Source organism: Anas platyrhynchos, chromosome 12 (assembly GCF_047663525.1).
Source record: "Anas platyrhynchos isolate ZD024472 breed Pekin duck chromosome 12, IASCAAS_PekinDuck_T2T, whole genome shotgun sequence".
In the NCBI taxonomy this organism is placed as follows: domain Eukaryota; kingdom Metazoa; phylum Chordata; class Aves; order Anseriformes; family Anatidae; genus Anas; species Anas platyrhynchos.
This window is the reverse complement of record NC_092598.1, coordinates 12,140,068-12,160,396: the sequence shown is the minus strand read 5'-3', so window position 1 is coordinate 12,160,396 and position 20,329 is coordinate 12,140,068. Positions and strand designations below refer to the sequence as shown.

Genomic DNA, 20,329 nt, shown 5'->3' with positions numbered 1-20,329 from the left:
GCAAGAACAACTCTAACCAAGGAAGGACAAGCTTCACAAGAAACAGTGAAAGTGCTGCAGTGACCTGATCTGGGGTGGCTTCGGCATGCAAAAACTCAACGCAACGCACCACCTCACCTGTTCTGAGTCAACACCGTAACAGACAGAGGCCAAATCACGAACTAAACACACTCAGTGTACATGTTATGGACATTTTATAGATGTTTTACAGGGGTGGTCCTCTCCAACCAGCATGGTTCCGCAGGTGTCTTGACAGCATTGTGCTCTTGTAGATTAATCTCATCTCTTCCCTACAGCATCCCTTCTGGCTGCTGTTGGAGCCCTTCTGGCCCCAAGCTGTGTTTCCTGAACCATGAGCAAGTCTGCACTGCAGTCTTGCTTGGCCTTGGTTGCCATCAGCCACTTCCAAAGGTCGCTTGCTGCTTGCCTTCCTCAGCTCGGCTGTCCTGCAGCCGATCCTGGTCCTTCAGCCCTCTTTGCTTGTATCAGCTGTCTCCTTCCCAAGTAGCCTGGAAGGAAAAGAGGAAACTCCAGTCTTGTTGGTTCCTAATGGCAGTTCTGCTCTGGGTGCCACTTTGCTCCTGCTCAGCAGCAGGAGCAGGCAAGTCTGTACAGTGCAATTGCTTGCATGGGTGATGACACCCTCAATAACACCTTCTGCAGTGGGTCTGAGTTAAACGCCAACCAAATCCACACCCAGCAAGCTTATTTCTTTCTCCATGGCCACAGACTTCCCGCCGAGAGGGAAGGAACCATCACTGCTTTTTCCTCCCCATGCTCTTTTCACTTGAAAGTACATCTTCCAATCTTAGAGCCCCTTTGGCATCTCCCAGTTGCTGGCCCAAATATTTATTTGGCGAGTGCCAGACCTGGAATCACCCACATGTGCAGGGAATAGCTCTGTCCCTCTGCCAGGCTGAGCAGGGCTGGGCAACAGATGTGTGTTTTGGCCACATCCAGATGTGACAGATCCATCCCCACTACTTTCCTCTTTGTATTTCCTGTCCCCACTTAAATTCGGGTTGCTCCAATTCCTCAGCTAAGCACACCCATTTTGGCTGAGACTTTTTACGTGGCGGTTCTTTGTTTCCTTTAGCACGTTACTCACTTCTGCCTTCTGTGTCCCCAGGCTGGTCTGGGCTGCAGGAGCCTTGGCTTTGTGGGCACCTGTTGGTCTGCTAGGCATCCAGCATTGTCCTCCTGTGGACGATGGGTGATGGAGTGAGGACAGGAAGATGTGTGAGGGCTGTGGGCTTGGTGCCCAGCAGCAGGAGAATGAGGCTACAGGGAGCTGAGGGACTTCTCTGCTGGCTCCTGGGTGAAAACGTGTACAGCTTGAGCTTGCTGCAACCTCACTGCTACAAGCAGAGCTCTGCCCTCCCTCTGCACCCAGGCTGGGCTTCAAAAGGTCTTAGATTATCATCCCCAGGTTCAACTGTCCCAAACTCACCTCCCGTATCAGGAGATCACCAGCCACAGCCCAGATTTGGACCTGCTTAAGTCTCTTCCATTTCTTGGTTGTGTTTCCAAGTGCTCTTCTGAGCTCTGAGTAGAGGTGACTCTTCAGATTTGGGAGCTGGGGCTTTATTGGGAGCAGGCAATGCAGGAGACATGTGGCCCCATGAACACTGTTCCTACCCTGGTCCCCCAGCTCTGGCCGAGGCAGGCAGGGTGCCAGGGCTGCTGCTGACACCATCGCTGTCCCCGTGGGTGCCCAAAACCACACCCTGGGCTGTGCCCATGCTCCCATCACGCCAAGGAGGTGGCAATCCCGCTGGGTGCAGCCTGTTTGTCACCACTGTGACAGTCTCACCACCTCAGAGATGGCCGCGCTGGCTCGCAGCGTCTTGGTGACGGGGTCCAACCGGGGCATCGGGCTGGAGCTGGTGAGGCAGCTCGCCGCCAGCCCCCAGCCCCCCCAGCACATCTTCGCCACCTGCCGGGACCCCGATGGTCCAAGAGGGAAGGTCAGTGCTCAGGGATGTCCCCAGGTCGGGCCCTTCACCTGATAACTCCCCCAGCAAAAGCAAAGCCACCACGGTCTGCTCCAGCTGGGGTGACCCGTGGACGAGGATGGGATGGGTGGGAACCTGTGGCTGGGACCACAGCGGTGCCACCGGTGACTTCTAACCCCCTGCTCCATCCCTTTGTCTCCAGGCCCTGCGAGAATTATCCGCCCAGCACCCCAGCATCAGACTGGTCCAGCTAGGTACGGTGCAACCTCCCTGGCTGCGCTGGGCATGCTCCTGGCCCTCTGCTCGCCGTGGGGATGGGAACGGGGACAGCTTTGCCGGACCTTGGTGGTGGTGGCAGCTTGGGAATGCCTGGGAATGTCTGGCAGAGCTCCCCACACGCTGAGCTGTCCTCTGGCTGGGTGCCATCGAACTGGCTTCAGAGGGAGGCAGAGGTGGGTCCAGACCAAGTTTCAAGGGAAAGGCATGAGATCTGTTCTCCAAGGTGCCCCAGTTTGCCTAGCAGTTTGGGTTGGGACACACAGGTTCATGAACCAAACAGCTCCTGAGTAGCGGGGTTGGGTTGGTGTCTTTTTGGAAGTGGCCACGGTCACATTTCCTTTGGTATTGATAAAAGGAGAAAAAAGAAACAGGCTAAAAGGACACGTGGGAAATGTGGCCATGCGCTGGTGTTAGCATCCCAGGTTGCTGCTCAGGCTCAGAGGCATGCTCCTTTTTGGGATGTCTGCCTGGTTCAGTGACAAACAGACCTGGAGAGGACAAAGACAAAGTGAATTTTTAGCATTTCTTAACAAAGAAGGCACCCCTGAAGTCAGTCTATACTAAAAATACCTGCAACTCTCTCTCTTATAATTGAATAGATTAATGAAGTAGAAAATCTTCTTTGTAATAAAAAATTAGCATCTCCAAAAATACCTGTGAGCCCCAACTGGCATTATGTGATAGGAAAAGCAAACTTACTTTGCTCACCGAAGCATAAAGGGGACATCTCAAGGGATTGTCCATGGAATGAAAAACCTTTCCAAAAACACATGCACTCCAAAAGGCAGGCTATAAAGTCCCAAAATAAGCTAAACAAACCAACCAACCAAACCAAACTCCGTCTTAAGGAATGGTTAACTTCAAACTGATAATAGTAATGATCTTTACAGAAAGGAAGGAAATTAACTCTAAAATGAGCAAGTCCTGTCACATTCTTTCATTCTCAATTTCTTTCTTTCCCTTTCTAATCCCTTCATTTGTTTCAGCTGAAAGCCGAGGCTTCTGGGTGTGCACATGGCTTGTAGGCACGTTTCAGCTGTTGTGGAGAGGAGTTAAGAGGTTGCCTGGGGGTAATTTGGCTGGTCTAGCAATAGGAACGTGATTGTCCCACACACCTGGCCCCCTTCTCCCTTGGAGCAATGACTTGGCCAGTCCAAACACAGAAATTAATCATTCACCCCAGGCAGTGGGCAATCCCTTGCATGTGGTGCAGTGACAGAGTCCAGAGCTCCGCTTGTTCGTTGCCCAAAAGGAAATCACCAGAAAGTGTGCTGTGAAGTGTCATGAAGCTGATCATACGTGAAATGTTCGTGCTGAAATGTCCACACCGAAATGTCCGGGCTGTTGTCGTGAATCCCACGGCTGCTTCCCCAGCAGCCCGGCAATGTGTTGGCTGGGGGAAGGCTTTCGGTGCCAGCAGCACCAGCCCCAAGCTGACAGGCACCTGAACATGTTTTGGCTCTTGCTCTGCATCCTCAGCCCAAAAGTCAAAGTCCAAAATCACAAACAGCTCCGAATTCAAGCCAGGTGTTGAGAAAAAGATGCTGGTTTCATAAGGGAATGCTAATCTTCCAAAAATCTATGCTGCCCTGTGGATAATTAACTCCCACACTGCAGCATTTCTCATCAAATCCCGCAGACAATTTTCTCATCAAATTCCCCCCACAATGTTCTCATAGCACCTCCCGAAAGGCCTGTGCTGCTGGAGTAAGTCCCAGTCACTCAAATGCTTTAAAAGAAGACTCGAGGTCTTCAACCACCACCATAAATCCACCAAACTGGTTAAAAATGCCAAAAAAAGGTGCCTAAGGTGCCCATGCACATGAATATTCATGGAGCTTACAGTCCTGGTGGTGCACTTGTGATATAAAAAAGCAATACAGATGTTAAATGTTGGTCTAACCAGCACATTTCAGACGTGTAATGTGTTCATGTGACCCCTCTTAAATGACAATGGGTGTTTCTTTGGAGAAAGTACTCATCAAGTGATGCAGATCCTGACAAGCAAATCCACAAACTCAAGCAACTTAACTTAAAAAACACCACCCCTACTGGTTTCATGAAAAAAGGGCCAATTAAATCTTAGCAGGTTTTCAAAGAGATCCAAACAGGTGCTTATCCCTGTTAGAAACATTTCAGGAAAATTTCAGTAGTTCTGGTTGCTGGAGAGGGCTTGAACCCACAGCCTGGGCTGGAGCATCTGTAGAAGAGGGGAGGCTGAGAATCTGCGAGCAAATGCTGCAAGTCCTAGGAAGTGGTGGTGTGGAAGATCAATTTTAGCACAAATTGTTAAAAAAATAGATAAGATCACTCTAAATGATCTGAGTGGATATCAACCAGGAAAGATCTTTGTGTAATTCAGTAATAAAATGAATCTGTCCCCAGTACATTAGCAGCCCAAATAGCCACTGTGCAAATACAGAAGGACACCAAGAGCATCCTTTATTATTTCTCCAAAAATGCTGTCCATCATTTAAAAAACCTGTACACCCAGCTGTGGTTGGCTCCTAGCAGAAACAACACATGAACTACATCTGGGAGCCTCAGTGTGCAAGGACCAAGCACCTCTTATAAAATAACCCTTTGGTTATTTTACCAGGTATAGTTCTGTCCTTCTTTTTGCCCCAGCAGACACAGTGGACCTGCCCAGCATCCGCAGGGCTGTGCAGGTGGTGGAGTCTTGTCTGGAGGGCCAGGGCTTGAACCTGCTCATCAACAACGCTGGCATCGGCTCGCACGCCACGCTGCAGACCGTGGACTCGCAGGAGATGCTCGCCGCATTTGCCACCAACGTGGTCGGGCCCCTCCAGGTCACCAAGGTATGCGAGGGCTTTTGGGGGTCCTCCTGCACTGGGAGATGCTCTCCTGGGTGGAATGAGCCACACTGGTGGGAACAGGGCCGTGGCTGGGGGAGCAGGGAGGCTTGAGGAGCAGCATCTCCCATGCTTTGCTCCTCCGGATGGCTCTGGCCTGGCCCATCCTTGGGGCATTTTCCAGCTGCTCCTCCATGGTCTGCAGCCACGGTGTGAGGACTTTCAGGGCAGGCCTGAAACCCTCAAAAGGGTCTGTATTAACAGAGCGTGGGTGTCCTTGTGTCAGGAATTCCTGCCGCTGTTGGAGAAGGCGGCAAAAGGTGCGCAGAAGACAGGGCTGAGCTGCAGCAGGGCCGCGATCGTCAACGTGTCCTCCAAAGTGGGCTCCATCGGGCTGTGCCTCAGGGTGCTGGAGGCCCCCATGTACCCGTACCGTGCCAGCAAGGTGAGGGGCTGGGGGAGGCGCTGGGGACCATGGAGGGGAGCTCATGGAACCCCCCCACCCACCCCGGGCCACCCATCCCCAGCCTGGTCCTCCAAGGGTGAGCACGCAGAGCGCCAGCCCAGGCTGTGCCCATGCTCCACAGCAGGGCAAAGCCCATTTCCCACCTCCACAGCCCTTCAGCTCCAAAATGTTCCCCTCCCACCCACACGTACCCAGCTCCCTGAGCCCAGTGTGGTGCTGGCATGGCCGTGCCTCTTCCAGGCTGCCCAGAACATGGTGACCAGGTGCCTGGCTGCAGAGCTCAGGGACAAGGGGATCTTGTGCACGGCGATCCATCCCGGCTGGGTGAAGACGGACATGGGGACAGAGCAGGTATTGTGCTGTGCAGGGGAGGGACAGTGGTGGTGTGTCCTCTGCTGCTCGGGGGAGCTGAAGGCCTGGGGGCAGCTCCGAGGTCTGCCTCCACAAGCACCCTGCCCTGCTCCAGCTGGGAGGAAAGGGCACAGCAGCACCTGTGCACGCTTCAGCCTGGTCAGACCCTGCTGCTCACCATGGGCCATGGCAGTGACACCGATCCTTGTCCTCTTCTGCAGGCACCCATGACGGTGGAGCGCAGCGTGCAGGGCATCCTGGCGGTGCTGGGCAGCCTCTCGCAGGAGACCTCCGGCGCCTTCCTCGACTGGGAAGGGAACAGCCTGCCCTGGTGACAGCCAGCTCAGCATCCCACATCTCTCCTGCCCAACCAAGGACACAGGAAGTAGCTTCTCCCCCTTCCACACTGCTCGTGTGGCTGTGCAGCGCCCTGTAACCCTGCTCTGCCCACACTGACTGCCCCTCGCTCCATGCCCTTGGACACCTCAGCCCCTGTGGGGACCCCTTGCTGGCTGGATCCTGTGCCCCTGCCTTGCTTGTGCTGCCTCCAGAGGGTCATTTCCAGCAGGACACATGTGGGTATCCCCAGTATGGGCAGGGGACAGGAGCAGTGGGCACTGACACGCACACAGGTGAGTGGGACCACCCGGGAAGAAGCTGCCCTCTCCAGGCTCAGAGTGTGGCAGAGCCTGTTGAGTGCACAGACAGACACGGATGGCAGCACTGCTGCTTTCAGACAAAGGTTTATTGAGGATGTTGTGAAGGTCGGGCAGCAGCAGAGGGGCTGCTGCCAGGATCCGGGCACGAGGCTGGGCCAGCATCTCACCAGGGCAGAACTTTCCCTTCCCAGTCCAGGAAGGTCCCGGTGTCCTTCTCAGAGAGGGAGGAGATCACCTTCAGCATCCCTCCTACGCTCTCATCTACTGTCACGGGGGGCTGCAGGGGCAGAGAAAAACATGTAGCTCGGGGTGGCAACAGCCTCCCATGGAAAACCAGCACAGGGGCTCGGATGGACCCGCTGTGGTAAAGCTCCTACCTTCATTTCAGCTGAGCTCCCCATGTCCGTCTGTACCCAGCCAGGATGGAAAGCAGCACAGAGGATGCCGTGTTCCCGGTAGCTCAAGGACTGGCACTTGGTGAGCATGTTCAGAGCAGCCTGCAAGGAGACACCGCAGGGATCAGGGTGGGGAGGGGACACGTGCAGACCCCACAGCCGGGGCAGGCAGGGCGAGTTCCCTGCAGCAGCTCTGTCCTATGAAAATCCTCTGCGATTAGGTCTGGGACCAGGCACAGGGATGTGCCTTGAGAGGGAGCCAATGACTGACTGGAGCTCAGCCACAGCGGTGAGAGTTACAGGGACTGAGGGGAAGGCTGGGAGGTGTGCAAGATCCTTCAGAAGGGAAAATGTCCCGGTTCATGCCCAGCAGTACCTTGCTGCAGCGATATGAAATAGCTTGTCCGTACTCCCACAAATAGACGTCCTGAATGGAGCCAGCATAGCTGGACATGTTGATGATGGCTGCCTTGCTGCAGCTCAGCCCTGAGCCCGGGCTCCCCTGGGCAGCCTTCTTCAGCAGGGGCAGGAACGCCTGTGAGGAGAGGAGAAGCGGGGGGTCCACACAGAGGCGGTGCAGGGGAGAGGACCGGCTCCTTCTGCAGCGGGCAGCACCGCCACCAGCACCGCCAGCAGCCGCCTTCCTCTTCCCCCTGCCCCTCAGCACCAGCCCCAGTCGGTTCCACCAGCTTCTTGCGGCAGCTCGGGAGTGCCGGGCCCGTCACCAGCACAAGAGCGGAGCTGGGCCCTGTCCCACCGGCCCTTTCCGTCCCCCTGGGAGATCCAAGGGGCAGGGATGTTCCTGGAGCTGTGGTGGGGGCCTCACCTGGCTCAGCAGCAGGGGCCCAATGGTGTTGGTGGCGTACACCTGGGCCATGTCCTCCTGTGTGTTACTGTCAAATGATTTATAGTGTGAAATTCCGGCATTGTTGATGAGGAGGTTGAGACCTGAGTTCTTGAGGCGCTCCCCGACACTGGCTGCAGCCGCCTTGATGCTGGCGGGCTCGGTGACTTCTGCGGGGCCAAGGTGAGGAGGTGAGCAGGGAGCCCAGGCAAGGGACCCTCAGCCTCGGGGCACAGCCTGGGCACCTACCGAGTGGGACGATGACCAGGTTGGGGTGCTTGGAAGCCAAGTTCTGCAGCTCCTGCAAGAGACAGGACAATGTGGGCACAAAGAGGCAGGGCTGGCTGCACAGAGGCTTGGCTTTGATCCAGCACCGCCTCACACCCAGCACCCTGCTCTGCCAACCCGCTCCCTGTGGACAGGTCTCTGTGCATCCCACACACCCCACAAGCCTCGTGTCTCGCCCTGCCCACCATGGCCATCACCTGCCCCAGCAGCAGAAGCTCCCTGCCCAGCTCCAAGGAGCCCTGGGCACCCCAGGCACAGCTCATCCCATGGCCGTCCTACCCCAGCTTTCTGTGCCCCTGGACTGGGCTCAGGGCTGCAGCCCCGTGATGGAGACCCTCACACAATCCTGCCTTGCACCGGGCGCTGCCCTGCCCTGCTGTCCCCCACTGCCACCAGCCTCACCTGTGCTCGCTGTCCCTTGGGGTCCCGGCAGGCTGCAAAGACCCACTCGGGTGGGTTTGGCAGCCCCAGCAGGTGCCGGACTAACCCCAGGCCGATTCCTCGGTTGGCTCCAGTCACCAGAACGGAGCGGACACGAAGCTCTCCCATGCTGCTCTTTCTGCCTCTGCACGGACTCTGAAAGTGCCTTTCAATCCTCAGTTATCTCGTATTTTCCCACGATGGCTTGTATCTCCTCTTTGCTCTAAGGCAGTATTTGCAGTTCCCCAGCCTCTTGGCTTTTTTCCACAGCCAGGATCCACCTTTTCTGGTGCTGAGTGACAGAAGCGGTGCCCAGCGTCCTGTCCAGGCAGGGAATGCCCTGGGCTGTGGGTCTGGATAGCCGCTGCTCACTACCAAGCCCTCTGACGCACTCTCTCCTCTGCCCCACTGCCAGCAAGAAAGCTGCCTCTGCTCCCAAGGCCACGGCAGCACAAGCATTCGCTCCAAGTCACAGGCACTGGGCTGGAGTCACGTTGCTGCTCTTTGTACCTTCCTCTTCTTGGCTCCACCAGAACGTGAGCTGTTTGTTTTTAGGGCCAGAACTACCGCTGTTCCTGTATGGAGGTGCCTCCTCCCTCTTGGGCCACCAGCTTCTGTTCCTCATGGTCAGACAGGCAAGTACGGATGTGTGGACCATGCGCAGCACAAGTTATTGACCTTAATTTGTGCAACACCAAAGCCATGGGCGGGGACAGAGCAGCGAGGAGAGGTGAGTGCCCCTTATCTACTGTAACAGGCTGGAAAACCCAGGAACCCTTCCAGCTCTGACTGGAAACCTTCCCGATCTGCCCAGAAGAGGCCCTTTCCTAAGAGTCTGCTATACCAACCAGTCTGATATAGTTTAAGCTGGAAGCGTGAAAAAACAAAATTCACACCCAGCACACAGCAGACACCCAATCCCAGGGTGGTCCCACTGCTCCTTGGCTCATGTCTGTGCTGGTGAGGCTGACCTGATTGGAGATGATGGATCAAAGTTCTGTCTTCCAAAGACAACATTTGACTGGTCATCACAGGAGCTTTGGGGCCATCCAGAAGGTCCCCCAGCACCTCAAGCTGTGCCTAAATTAGTAGATGAGCATCACCAGTGTGTCCACACAGGCTGCTTAACAGCTTGCAGGTGAGAATGAATGTAGCACAAGCTCCCCAGGTGTTTTCTGTTGCAGCACTGACCACACCATGCACAGACAATTTGTGACAGCAGGAGGTGTTCCTGGAGATGCAGAAATGGTCATGTAGGACAGTCTTCTGCACCTATCTAAGATAGTTAGGAGGAATCTTGTGGATAGTTTAAGGAGATGAAGAACGGCAGATCATGTGTGTGCCACAGCAATCAGGCAAGACTGGCTGGGTGCAAGCTGGGGGAATCTCCCCTGCCCCAACTGGAGATGATGCTGCATAAGAGACTCCTGTCATCATCTGCACAGTGACCAACCATCCCATTAAGAGATTTGCTTCTGCGTTAACTTCTGTGGAGATCCCAATAAACTAGGCTGCTTGTGTTCTGCAGCCAAACACTTGCTGTCTGCTCCTCTGTGTGGCAGGAATTTGTCATGGCATTTCAGGGACAGATGGTGTACGCTGTACCCAGCTGGGTCCTCACCCCAGCCTCCAGACTGAGGGCCAAAGGAGGCTGACAGGGGCAAGCCATGACCCTCACGGCCCCTAGCAAGGAGGGATTTCAGCCTGGCGAGAGCCCTTCTGTGCCGCCAGGCATCTTCTGCGACACTTTGGCTGCAAATGAAAAGCCAAAGGCCTGTGCTCGGCCAGCAAAGGAACCCACCGTACTCTGCTGTGTCAGTGAGGTTCGCAAAGCTCTGCCTGGAGGAGGCATTTGCTGTCCCCTTGGCTTCTTCCCAGGTGGACTTTGCTGTGTGACTGCAAGATTTGAGCACCTATATGGTGTTAACATAAGAGGAGACGGCAATAAGTGGAGATGGCAAGCGGGGAGGACCCTCCAACTGAGCGTTATTGCACACTGCAACAGGCTCCCCAGGAAATTAGTCACTCCACCAAGCCTGTTGGAGTTTAAGAAGCATTTGGACTGTGCACTTAGTCACATGGTCCGAATTTTTGGGTAGAACTGTGTGGTGCTGGGAGTTGGACTCAACCCTTATGGGTCCCTTCCAGCTCAGGATTACTCTACTCTACTCTACTCTACTCTACTCTACTCTACTCTACTCTACTCTACTCTACTCTACTCTACTCTACTCTACTCTACTCTACTCTACTCTACTCTACCCTACCCTACTCTACTCTACTCTACTCTACCCTACTCTACCCTACTCTGACACTCCTTCCAGCAGGCAAATGCCCGTGGAGGACTGGCACTAGGGCAGCCAAGGAACCCCTGGAAGCACAGGAAAACATGCAAAAATGCAGCATTTTAGCCATTTCAGGCTGGGTATCAGGAAGAGGTTCTTCACCACAAGGCCATTTGTGCACTGGAACAGGCTCCCCAGGGATGCAGTCACAGCACTGAGCCTGTTGGAGTTTTAAGAAGTGTTTGGACTGTGCTTTATTAACTTTTGGGTAGACCTGTAGGCCAGGAGCTGGGTACACCTGTAGGCCAGGAGTCGGGTAGACCTGTAGGACAGAAGCTGGACTCCATGATCTTTACGGTTCTTTTCCAACTCGTGAGATTCTAAGAATCAACGAATTCACTGAAGAACGACCAAACGGCAACCAGTAACGGCCCAACACCAGGAAAACACCCGGTACCGGGCCGGTACTGGGACATGGGACCGGCTCCGGGACCCGACTCCGGGGCGCGGCTCGGCCCCCCTCAGCCCCGGAGCCTTCTCCCCGCCCGCCCCGAGCCGCTCCGCCCCGGATACTGCGGGGCCCGGCTCCGTTTCTCTTCCTGGGCCGCGGCGGTGTGGGGCGGGCCATGGCGGCGGCTGCTTGCCCTGAGGCGCCGCTGGGGGCCAGGTGAGGCGAGGCGGGGAACCGGGGCTGTGGGCTCGGGGCCCGGGCCCGGCGGCTCCGTGAGGAGCTGAGCTCGGCTCCTTCCCCGCCCACCCGCCTCGTGTCGTCCCCTCGCAGGTTCGTGTACGAGAGCAAGAACCTGTCCGGCCCCAAGGTGTACGTCCTGCAGCCCTGGATCGCCAGCCTGCTGCTCAACTACGAGAAGAGGGACGCCGGCGGGGACCTGCTGGCCGGGCAGGTGCTGCGGGTATGTGCTGAGGGGAAAGCAGCCTGCCCTGGGGGGCTGGATTGGAGCTGGAGGAGCCCCTCTGCCCCTCGGTGCTGGCTGGGTTGGGTTCTGCCCCCCTGCATGTGCTCGCTCACAGAGGCCGCAGCCTCCCCTTCTCCATCCCTCCTCCTGCTCTGCTTTGCTGGGGGAGCGCGGGCAGCGGGTCTGGAGCCTCCCACCCTACCTGGTGTGAGGAAATCGCAATTTTCTTCAGACAGGATTTTCTTATTTATCCATGATTGCAAGGGCGGGTGTCCTGACAATTGGGAGCGCATTATAGCAAACAGATCATAACTTTCTATTCACAAGCTACCCGATGCTCCCCTATACCCTGTATGTACAATTTTTCTTTTTTTCAACCCTTTAATTTCCCCCTTTTTCCTTTTTTCCCCCCTTTCTTATGTTTTGATAACCTCTGATCTTTGTTTTACTGTTCTCACACTGCTCATCCTGTTTTTCCCAAGCTTCCACCCTATTTTGGCACAGCGAGGCCTTCTACTGCCCACTTACCTACTTAGCATCTCCCCTTATTATGACTACACAACTACCTTGGAATACAGAAAATCAGTTTTCTGCTGCAAAAACACAGCTTAGTTTCTCACACTGGGGCCTGGAGGGACCCCGAGCCGTTCCTCACCTCCACCCTCAGGTCCTCCTGCCCCGTGATTCAGGCTGTGGGGCTCCCGGTGGCCAGACCTGCTCCTGCGCAGCCCCTGGAGAGTTTTTGTGCTGAGGCTTGATGGCTCATCTACCTGCTAGGTGACATAAATGAAGAAGGAGGGAAACAACCGAGCTGAGTCGGTGCTGCTGACTCCTTTCAGACCTTGGAGGTGCGATGCCCAGGGAGGAAGGGTGAGAGCTGCGTATGGCTGTTTGCTCTCGCTCCTCCACCTCACAGTGAGCACTGTGGAGAAAGGCGGGCTGAATTATCACCAGCTATGGACTTAATAACGTAGTCACATAACTAGGAGTTGTGTGAGTAATTTGGTTATGTTAATATATAGATAGCTGAGTTGCTAACTGGTATCCTCTGATGCTTCACAGTCCCCTCTGTGATGTGGCCAGTGGGCTGTGTTTTGGAGGGGCTGGATGAAAATGCTGTGAGACACCCAGCCACACAACTGGACATGAGCTTGGCAAGGGCAGGACATGCAATTTATTTCTTGTGCTTGGTTGTGATTATGGTCTGGCTGCTGGAGAGTTGTATCCTCACAGGAGAAGGACAACAAAAGATGGATATTGTCTTTTTTTTTTTTTTAATGGAGGAAGAGATGAGATGGGAGAAAAAAAATGACAGCTAGAAGGAAGACCCTGTGTTCCTGTTCCTGACCCTATCTGAAGATGGGGAGGTGGTGAAATTGCTGCAGTTATGCCTAACTTCTTCCTTACCTGTTTTGGACTTGTAGTTTCCAAACCTACCCTCCTTATTTTTGTATTTTTTTTAAATTTATTTTTATTTATTTATTTTTTTCTAACCAGTCCCATGAGCAGCCCTGTCTCTTGCTGGTGCCAGGGACTGTCAGACTCTTATTGCCCACACAAGGTCCCAGCTGGCCACAACTGATCTTTTGAGCATGGTGTGCGACACTGCGCTCTGTGCTGGTATTCGGAGTTGCTTCCCTTTGTCTCTTGGCTGGGGGATGATGGGGACAAGAGCATCTTGTGTGCACATCTTTTGTCAGATGCCAGCGGCATTTGTGCACAGTGTGACGTGCGATTTCATGTCCCCTCTGTGAGTGAAGAACATGAACCAAGCCATAGGTATGTAACAGGGACTGCAGTGCTTAGGGCAGGCCAGGACTGACCCACAGCTCCCAGCCTGCTTGTCAGGCATTTGTGGGACATGGAGAAGCTTCTTGCATCCATCAGGGGCTGTGTTGATCAAGTGGGTACATGGCTTAGTATCAGCTCAGGGTTGATACACCAGGACCTTTGTAATTCTGCTCGATCCTGCTGCTCTCTCTCTCCCTTTGCTTTGCTAGAGTGCATGTTGCAAGCCTGCCCAGCCCCTTTTGCTTGAATTCCTGCTGCTGGGTTGGGCAAAAAATGCTTGGCTGTGCCTTCTCTTCCCCCTTACTGTTGACCACTGTCTCACACAACACAGCATGTCCCTTATCATGTCTTGGTGCTGAGCCTGCCTGGTCCCACCAGGAGGCATGGGCGCATACAGCACCCCTTGGCCCTGGGGCAGTCTTTATCATCTGGCTTCACAGGGAATGGTGAACTTCTCTTCTAAAAGTCCATGCTCTCATCCAGGCGCTCCTTGTTCACTGGAAAGTCAATGGGTGACGCTTTTTTCCCCCCCTCCCCAATGTTTTTGATAGGTTTTGAATGACTCAAGTGCTCCAGACCAAGCTGGAGCACTCCAAGATGCTGAACTACAAGTCTCAGATGGGTCCTACTACATCCGAGTGGTCATTACAGCTGAAGCTCTGCGGGCGGAAGAAAAGTGGGTTCTGTCGTGACTCGGCTGTGGCTGGGACAGCAGCTCTCCCCAGCTGCTAGTGGGGCTCCTGCCTGGTCTTTTTTCAGGTTTTGTTAAGCCTAATCAATAATGGGGTGGGAAATCAGTGTGAAAGAGGCAGCTGCTGCTAGGTGGGGCCAGCGGGAATTCTGGCACTTGGTGCTGCAGTTATGGCTGGCTAGGAAGTGCAGGGATCGATGGCAGAAACGGTGATGCCATATTAACGTGATCAGAAATGACTAAAAAGCCTTTGCTAAAGGAGTTGGAGTGTTAACCATGGTATCCTGGGCTGCTCCTCCAGTGCTAGCAGCTTTCCTTGGCTTCCCCGTTTGGACATAACCTCTCTGTTTTTCAGCTGGGGCAGTGACTGGCTGGTTGCTGGTATCAGAGGCAAGGATAAAAAGCAGCTCTCAGCATTGTGCTGTGCTCAGTCCCTGACATTTGTGCTGAGAAATATTCCAGCATGCCCCCGTGTGGTTGGCATAGCCGTAAGGGGAGCCCCACGATGTGTCTGGGTGGTCTGACTCCATTCTTCACCCCTCCAAGACGGTCCTTTTCTGTTCTTTTTCTAGCACCCACATTCACCTTAAGCTTTCCAGCCTTCTTTGTAGAATTATCGTCTTGCAGAAGTACACGGTGTGTTTCCGGGAGGAGGCCAGGCTGGTGAGTGCTCTGAGGAATGGAAGTAATTTGAGGCTGGAGGGTCATTAGCAGGGCTGGGCTGGGTGCTCACAGAGGGAGGGAGCAGAGCTGTGGCTGCTCGCCTGGGCCTCATGGGACTCGTGTTGTTTACCTCAACAGGAGGACTGTGAGTTTTATCTCACCGCCCACCAGTTCATCGTGCTGCCCATGGAGAGGCAGAGGATGGATTCATCCAATGGGTACGTCCAAGGTGCGGGCTGGGGCTGGAGCTGCGGGTCGGTGGGGCTTGTGCATCTCCCCAGAGCTGGGGAGCTGGTGTCTGCCACGCGGTGCTGAAACTGGGAGCCCTTGGCACAGCAGCGTGCACCAGGCTAAGGGATCTGCTGCTGCAACCTGGTTGTGATAGAGATTTTTTGTCTCTTTGACAGAGGAATCTCTATGTTGGGAGCTTTGAAGGAATGCATGCATGGGAGAGCCACGTCAGTAACTGTCTTCTCTGTTGTTGCAGGAACCACGAGCCCTCTGTGCTACAGAAGATAAAGGAGCTCTGGCTGTAAGTACAGGGCTGGCGATTGCCAGGGAACACACACAGACACCACGATGACAGCGTGCAGGCTCTGAATGTGGTTAGCGTGGGCTGGCAAGGGCAGGTACATTGTGGCAGTTCCTCGTTAATCTGTGGGACTTGCTGCCCTGGGATGTGACAGAGCTGAGCAGAGAGCACAAAACGAGTCACTATCACGGGTAAGAGCCTGCTGACACCGATTCCAACCCCAGCCTCTTAAATGGCAGAGGTGGAAGAAAACACCTCTGGGGAATGTGTTCCTACCAGCCTGGGGCAGAATGTCTAAGCACACGTTCGTTCTTCTCTCTGGCCTCTTCCAGGGAGCCCCAGTTCTGGAGATCCGGAGGGGTCTCCACTGGTCTGTCCTCAGGAATGAGGCTCCTTCTGGGTATTAGGGGGATACTGAGAGGAGCCTGGGGCTGGATCTGGCACCAGCAGGGAATCCACTAGTTCCACGAGCCTTTTCTCCCAGGAAAGAATACTCAATCTATAATGCCCTGCAGCAGAGAGCTGCGAAGGGCTGCTGGCTTCCGTGTGCCTTGGTCCTAACCCTTCCTCTTATCCTTGTTCACTGCAGGAGGAGTGCCTCTCTGGGGACTGCTCCCAGCTCAGGTAAGCAGTTGTGGGGGGCACACAGTGCCGTGGCTGCCTGCTGGGGGCTCGTGGCCCTTCTGAGCGTGGTCTGTGTTAGGCAGATGTAGCACAAACACAACCAAATGTGCCAGTGAGCTGAATGACAGGGCACTGCGCCTGCCTTAGCATGGCTCTGCTGGCAGATTTGAGCCTGCTCTTGCCCCAGAGGTCAGGGAGTGTCTGCCTGTAGCTGCCCAGATAGCAAGAAGCAGCACTGTGTGTGTTTCCTGCAGGAGCCAGGCTCGGTCCCACTAGCACAAAGCCGTGCTGCTAAGCCTAAAGCAGGGCACATTGGTGCTAACAATGAAAACAGCACAGGCCGTTGCATGCCTGTGCCCGTGCTGCTGCTCCAAGTGGTGAGAGACTGTAGAAATTGTGCCCATTCTGTTCAGGAAGCTGCCTGCATGTGTGAGCTGAGTCTAGCTCCAAACACACCTTTGTATTTCCTGTGGTCCTGGCGGGGTTGTCTGACCAGGAGCAGTGGTGTCTTTATCCTATCTTCTTCCGAAATGGCTGCCTGATATAATCCTTGTAGTATATTGGGAAGGTATGTGAGGACCTCTGTGGATGGGGAAAAAAAAATCAGGAAATGCAGTTTTGTGTTCCCGTGGGTTTCATCACACCTGACAGTCATGCAACAGAAAGTAAAATCATTTGCAAATGAGGCTTGCCTGAACCGAGGTGTCCCTTCCACTAACACATGTGTTGTTCTTGCTTCAGACCCATCCATCTCACAGCTGATTGATGTGATAGGACAGAACCAGCTTGAGACTTTGAAGGAAAGTGCTGAGGAATGCTTGGATTTACAGGTGTCCAAAGAGACAGAGAAGGACGAGCCTCCCGTGACCCAGTGGGAGGCAGAACTCAAGAAAGAGGTCAGTCCAGCTGCTGTGAAGTGCCTGGTGTGGATGGAGCTCTCTCTGTGACAGCTCATGGTGGGGATCCTGCTCTGGAGGGGTGGGAGAAGGAAGGGGAAGAGCAGTGGGCAGATCCAGAGAGCGAGATGGTGTTCGGCTGCCAGCTGTGGGTGAGCTCCTGGAGCTTGAGTGAGACTGAACAGCAAAAAACAAGTAACGTTTCTCATTTCAGCCACCTGAGGACACCTTCATGGTCCCAGCCAACGTCCTGGTGATCCCTCCTGAGGAGGCAGCGGTTGATGGCGATGCTTCCAAGGCAGGTGAGTGCTGTGGCTTCGTTTGGAGGGTAGGCAGATCAGCAGTTCAAAACCCAGTCAGGTGAAATAAGGGACTTGTTCATGGTTATGGGCTGAGCACAACAGTTGGATGCATAGAAGGTGGAATTTTGAAAGCTGCAGGCCCCAGGATTGCAGAACACCCTGAGAAGTTTGTAGTTCTCTAGGTCCTGAGCCTGCTAGGCACCTTCCTTTTCTCACTATCCCATTCCTCACACTGCTGAGGTGCTGGAAGTGCTGCCAGGTGCCCAAGATCTCTCTGGGAAGGGGAGGAGAATTCCTTTGCTCTGGCTGTGCAGCGTGCTGGTGTGTAAGCAGCAGTGTTCCTTTCATTGCAGATGATGTATGTGGAGCATCTCCTGAGAAGGACAACTATGACAAGACAGTGCCAGACGACCAGACTGGCATCTCCCAGCAGCCCAGCTGTGAGTAGTGGGACACGCAGATCCCATCCAACCTCTTAATATTTTCCTCTGAAGTCTGCTCAGCCCCTTTTGCCCTTGCATTTGAGCAGAGGAGGTACCAGCAGGGCCAGGGCTCTGGAAGACCAGGACTCCCAGCACTGAGTGAGCAGGGAGCAGTCCCATTCCTGCATCCTGTCCTGCCTGCTCTCTGGGCACTATCTGGCTCTCCGCTGCCTGGATGAGGTCTTGGTCTGCACAAGCTCAGAATTATTTTCAGTTGTTGCAGAGTTGGGAGTAGACAACAGCTTTCTTGGTTCTGCACCGAGAAATCACTCACCAAAATCACTTTTCTGCAGCTGCAGAGTCAACGGTGGTGTCGGGGAGCTTAGATGCATCGCTGGACAATCCTTGGAACATGCTTCCCGCGATGTCTTTGACTCTGACCTCTTCAGAAGGTGAGTCTCCGTGCTGTGTGGAGCACACACGCTTTGCTGGGAGCAGACAGTCCCTCTCCTGTCGCTGCATGAATGCACAGCTCCTCCTTGGCTCTGGCGTTCTTTCCCCTGGCCAGAAAGTGGTGCTGTGCCTATCTGGCCTCCCCAGTGGTCCCATTTCCCTCTACCTGCCTTGTTGCAGCTCTGATGCTCGCCTCCCGTCTCACGTACTGGGACAGCTCCTGCTCCTGCGTGTTACCACCAGCAGCGTGCCCCATTGCCAACGTGACAGTTTTGTGTTGTTTTTTTTCTCTTTTACCAGAGCAGTCCTTTCAGAACAGCTCTCCACACAGGCCGGAGGACCAGCAGGACGTGGCTGCTGACAGCAACACACCTGACCTGCTGGAATCGTGTGGCCGTGACTCTCCCCAGGGCCTGCTGCAGGCTGCCCCTGCCCAGGCTTCATCTCCCTCGCTGCTCTCCTCGTACAGCAGCATCAGCCCTGTGAAGGCTGGCACGACCTGGGCAACATCAGCTGCAGAGGCAGCCTCCAGCTCCCCCTGTGCTTCTCAAGGCCCGCTGGTTTCGGAGGACTCCCAGGCCAAGCTGCCAGCTCTCTCTCCAACATTTCCTGTCCTGCCCAGAAACCACCCGGTGTCCCACACCAAAGGGGTGCCTCACCAGGAGCAGGCAGACTCCAGCGGCACAGCTTTCTCTCCAGACATGCTGAAGCGTCACCTGGCTCACGCCAGGACCCAGGGAGGAGAAACCCCAAAGGAGAGCAGGAAGCCTAAGGGTGCCAAGAGGAAGCAGGTGGTGGGAGGTGGCCCGGAGCTGCCTGAGGGGTGGAGGTCCCTCGGTGGACTGCAGCAGAAGCAGCCTCGATGCGGTGCCTCTGGGGGCACGGGGAGAGAGGTGCGCAGGAAGCTGGAGTCCACGAGCACAGAGGGAAAGAAGAAGATCAGAAGGGAGGAGCACAGGCCACAACGCAGAGAGGAGTCCCCAGAGGAGGAAGAGGAGGAGGAGGAGGAAGAGGAGGCAGCCTCAGTGAGCGGCCCCAGCTCCACGCTGGAGCAGCACAGAGTTCTGCAGCCGGTAAAGATGAAGCAGCGGGTGCCTGGCTCTGTGGGAGATGGGCAGCTGAAAGCAGGCTCAGCACAGCACAGCAGAGCTGTGGGGTGTGGGGAGCACCTGGGGCACTGGGTGAAGGGAGCTGGGTGGGACCCAGCCCTCGCTGGAGCCTCTTCCAGGTCTCCAGGTGAAATAAGAGTGGAAGGTTCAGGAGCTGAGGGAGGAAGGAAGGGACGGGAGCGTTTCTGTAGGCGCACCAAGCTCACTGTCCTCTTTGCTTCTGCAGTACGTGAGGGACAGGCCGCTCCAGTACAAATACAAGGCCCCAAGCCCTGAGCTCTGCCAGCAAATACGATCTGTCAGGTCAGTGCAGCGACGGACCCTGCCCTCTCACAGCCCTGAGCCCTGTGGCCACAGCTAGCCACTGCTGTCACCCCTAAAAGCCCGCTAGCCCTGTGGCACCTGGGCACTCCACCTTGCAGCCCAGGGGTCCCTCTGGCCTTTCCAGCTCCCCTGCACCAGGTCCTGAGCTTGTCCCACCCCCCTGCAAGCCCGTCTGGGCACCGTTGCGTGTTCCCAGCTGGGTTCCCTTCTCATCCTGGCTCCCGTTTTGGTTTTGCAGGATCTCCAAGGCGATGCTGAAGTGGGCGTGCTGGATTCTCACAGACAGGGACGTGGATGCCTGAGCCGAGACCACCTGGAGCCCAAGTGCGCTCTGAGCGGCCTCTTGTCTCATTTCTCGATCGGTTCAGCAAACTGCGTGGGAAGAGCAGGTGGGGGGAGGGTGAGGGGACCAAGACCCCTGTCCCTAAGGGGGGGACTGGCCTGGATTCAGAGACCCTGGCTCCAGCGCAGCCAGGGAGATGACCTGCTGGAGTCCAGCACCCCCAGCCCAAGGAGGGGGAAGGCATCTGCTCAGGGATGCTAGAGCGCATGAGCTGGGCTCACTCCCACCTCAGTACCACGCTGTTCCTGTGATGTTCCTGTCACAGCTTGGAGCAAACAGCCTGGCCTGGCACACAGGAACACGAGGGGACCCATTCTCCCTCTACCATGGGCAGATACAGCTACAAAGCCCTGGCACCTGCTCCCTGTCCTGAAGCCAGTTCAGCCGTTTGGGTATGTTATCGATTGGTTTTGATAGGGTTCTGCACAGTTTGTTTAAAAAATAGCCTGCAAGGTTATGCTGTAGAAATTAAAAATAAAAGTCATATATTTTTTAAATACACAGCTCTTGTAT

At 55.1% G+C, this 20,329-nt stretch overlaps 3 protein-coding genes across 6 annotated transcripts; 2 read left to right on the top strand and 1 right to left on the bottom strand.

Moving 5' to 3' along the window:
• Nucleotides 1-1,808: 1,808 nt before the first annotated feature.
• On the top strand, nucleotides 1,809-6,358 carry LOC110351764 (C-signal-like). 2 transcript variants are annotated; one of them, XM_038185631.2, is made up of 6 exons: nucleotides 1,824-1,967; nucleotides 2,158-2,209; nucleotides 4,866-5,053; nucleotides 5,334-5,492; nucleotides 5,754-5,864; nucleotides 6,086-6,358. In XM_038185631.2, the coding sequence occupies exons 1-6, from the start codon at nucleotides 1,824-1,826 to the stop codon at nucleotides 6,197-6,199; spliced, it is 768 nt and encodes a 255-aa protein (XP_038041559.2). In that variant the 3' UTR covers nucleotides 6,200-6,358. The 2 variants fall into 2 exon arrangements, with proteins under 2 accessions (XP_071900108.1, XP_038041559.2); XM_072044007.1 differs by having other exon boundaries at nucleotides 1,809-1,967; nucleotides 5,334-5,864.
• Nucleotides 6,359-6,591: 233 nt separating this feature from the next.
• On the bottom strand, nucleotides 6,592-9,525 carry LOC101803753 (C-signal). Its single transcript, XM_027465967.3, has 6 exons — nucleotides 8,453-9,525; nucleotides 8,012-8,063; nucleotides 7,745-7,932; nucleotides 7,295-7,453; nucleotides 6,901-7,020; nucleotides 6,592-6,800 (listed from the first exon to the last, which is right to left on the bottom strand). The coding sequence occupies exons 1-6, from the start codon at nucleotides 8,597-8,599 to the stop codon at nucleotides 6,687-6,689; spliced, it is 780 nt and encodes a 259-aa protein (XP_027321768.3). The 5' UTR covers nucleotides 8,600-9,525; the 3' UTR covers nucleotides 6,592-6,686.
• Nucleotides 9,526-11,160: 1,635 nt separating this feature from the next.
• LOC101789642 (uncharacterized) lies at nucleotides 11,161-20,317 on the top strand. Of its 3 annotated transcripts, none has more exons than XM_038185477.2 (14): nucleotides 11,260-11,419; nucleotides 11,534-11,663; nucleotides 14,009-14,133; nucleotides 14,721-14,811; nucleotides 14,950-15,029; nucleotides 15,299-15,343; nucleotides 15,933-15,967; nucleotides 16,709-16,863; nucleotides 17,078-17,165; nucleotides 17,519-17,605; nucleotides 17,941-18,039; nucleotides 18,341-19,113; nucleotides 19,376-19,452; nucleotides 19,712-20,317. In XM_038185477.2, exons 1-14 carry the CDS (start codon nucleotides 11,379-11,381, stop codon nucleotides 19,773-19,775), a joined length of 1,890 nt encoding a protein of 629 aa, XP_038041405.2. In that variant the 5' UTR covers nucleotides 11,260-11,378; the 3' UTR covers nucleotides 19,776-20,317. The 3 variants fall into 3 exon arrangements, with proteins under 3 accessions (XP_071900102.1, XP_038041405.2, XP_027321745.3); XM_027465944.3 differs by having other exon boundaries at nucleotides 18,341-19,131; XM_072044001.1 differs by lacking the exon at nucleotides 14,009-14,133 and having other exon boundaries at nucleotides 11,161-11,419.
• Nucleotides 20,318-20,329: the final 12 nt, after the last annotated feature.

What these genes read in the sequence shown, in the direction of transcription:
- LOC110351764 (XM_072044007.1), top strand. Translation starts at nt 1,824, where the DNA reads ATGGCCGCGCTGGCTCGCAGCGTCTTGGTGACGGGGTCCAACCGGGGC. An exon ending in CATCAGACTGGTCCAGCTAG is followed by an intron (nt 2,210 to 4,865) that starts GTACGGTGCAAC and finishes TTGCCCCAGCAG; the next exon opens with ACACAGTGGACCTGCCCAGC. An exon ending in GGCCCCTCCAGGTCACCAAG is followed by an intron (nt 5,054 to 5,333) that starts GTATGCGAGGGC and finishes TCCTTGTGTCAG; the next exon opens with GAATTCCTGCCGCTGTTGGA.
- LOC101803753 (XM_027465967.3), bottom strand. Translation starts at nt 8,599, where the DNA reads ATGGGAGAGCTTCGTGTCCGCTCCGTTCTGGTGACTGGAGCCAACCGA. An exon ending in CCTGGTCATCGTCCCACTCG is followed by an intron (nt 7,933 to 8,011) that starts GTAGGTGCCCAG and finishes TTGGCCCCGCAG; the next exon opens with AAGTCACCGAGCCCGCCAGC. An exon ending in GGAGCTCAGCTGAAATGAAG is followed by an intron (nt 6,801 to 6,900) that starts GTAGGAGCTTTA and finishes CTGCCCCTGCAG; the next exon opens with CCCCCCGTGACAGTAGATGA.
- LOC101789642 (XM_072044001.1), top strand. Translation starts at nt 11,227, where the DNA reads ATGGGACCGGCTCCGGGACCCGACTCCGGGGCGCGGCTCGGCCCCCCT. An exon ending in AAGATAAAGGAGCTCTGGCT is followed by an intron (nt 15,344 to 15,932) that starts GTAAGTACAGGG and finishes TGTTCACTGCAG; the next exon opens with GAGGAGTGCCTCTCTGGGGA. An exon ending in AGCACAGAGTTCTGCAGCCG is followed by an intron (nt 19,114 to 19,375) that starts GTAAAGATGAAG and finishes TTGCTTCTGCAG; the next exon opens with TACGTGAGGGACAGGCCGCT.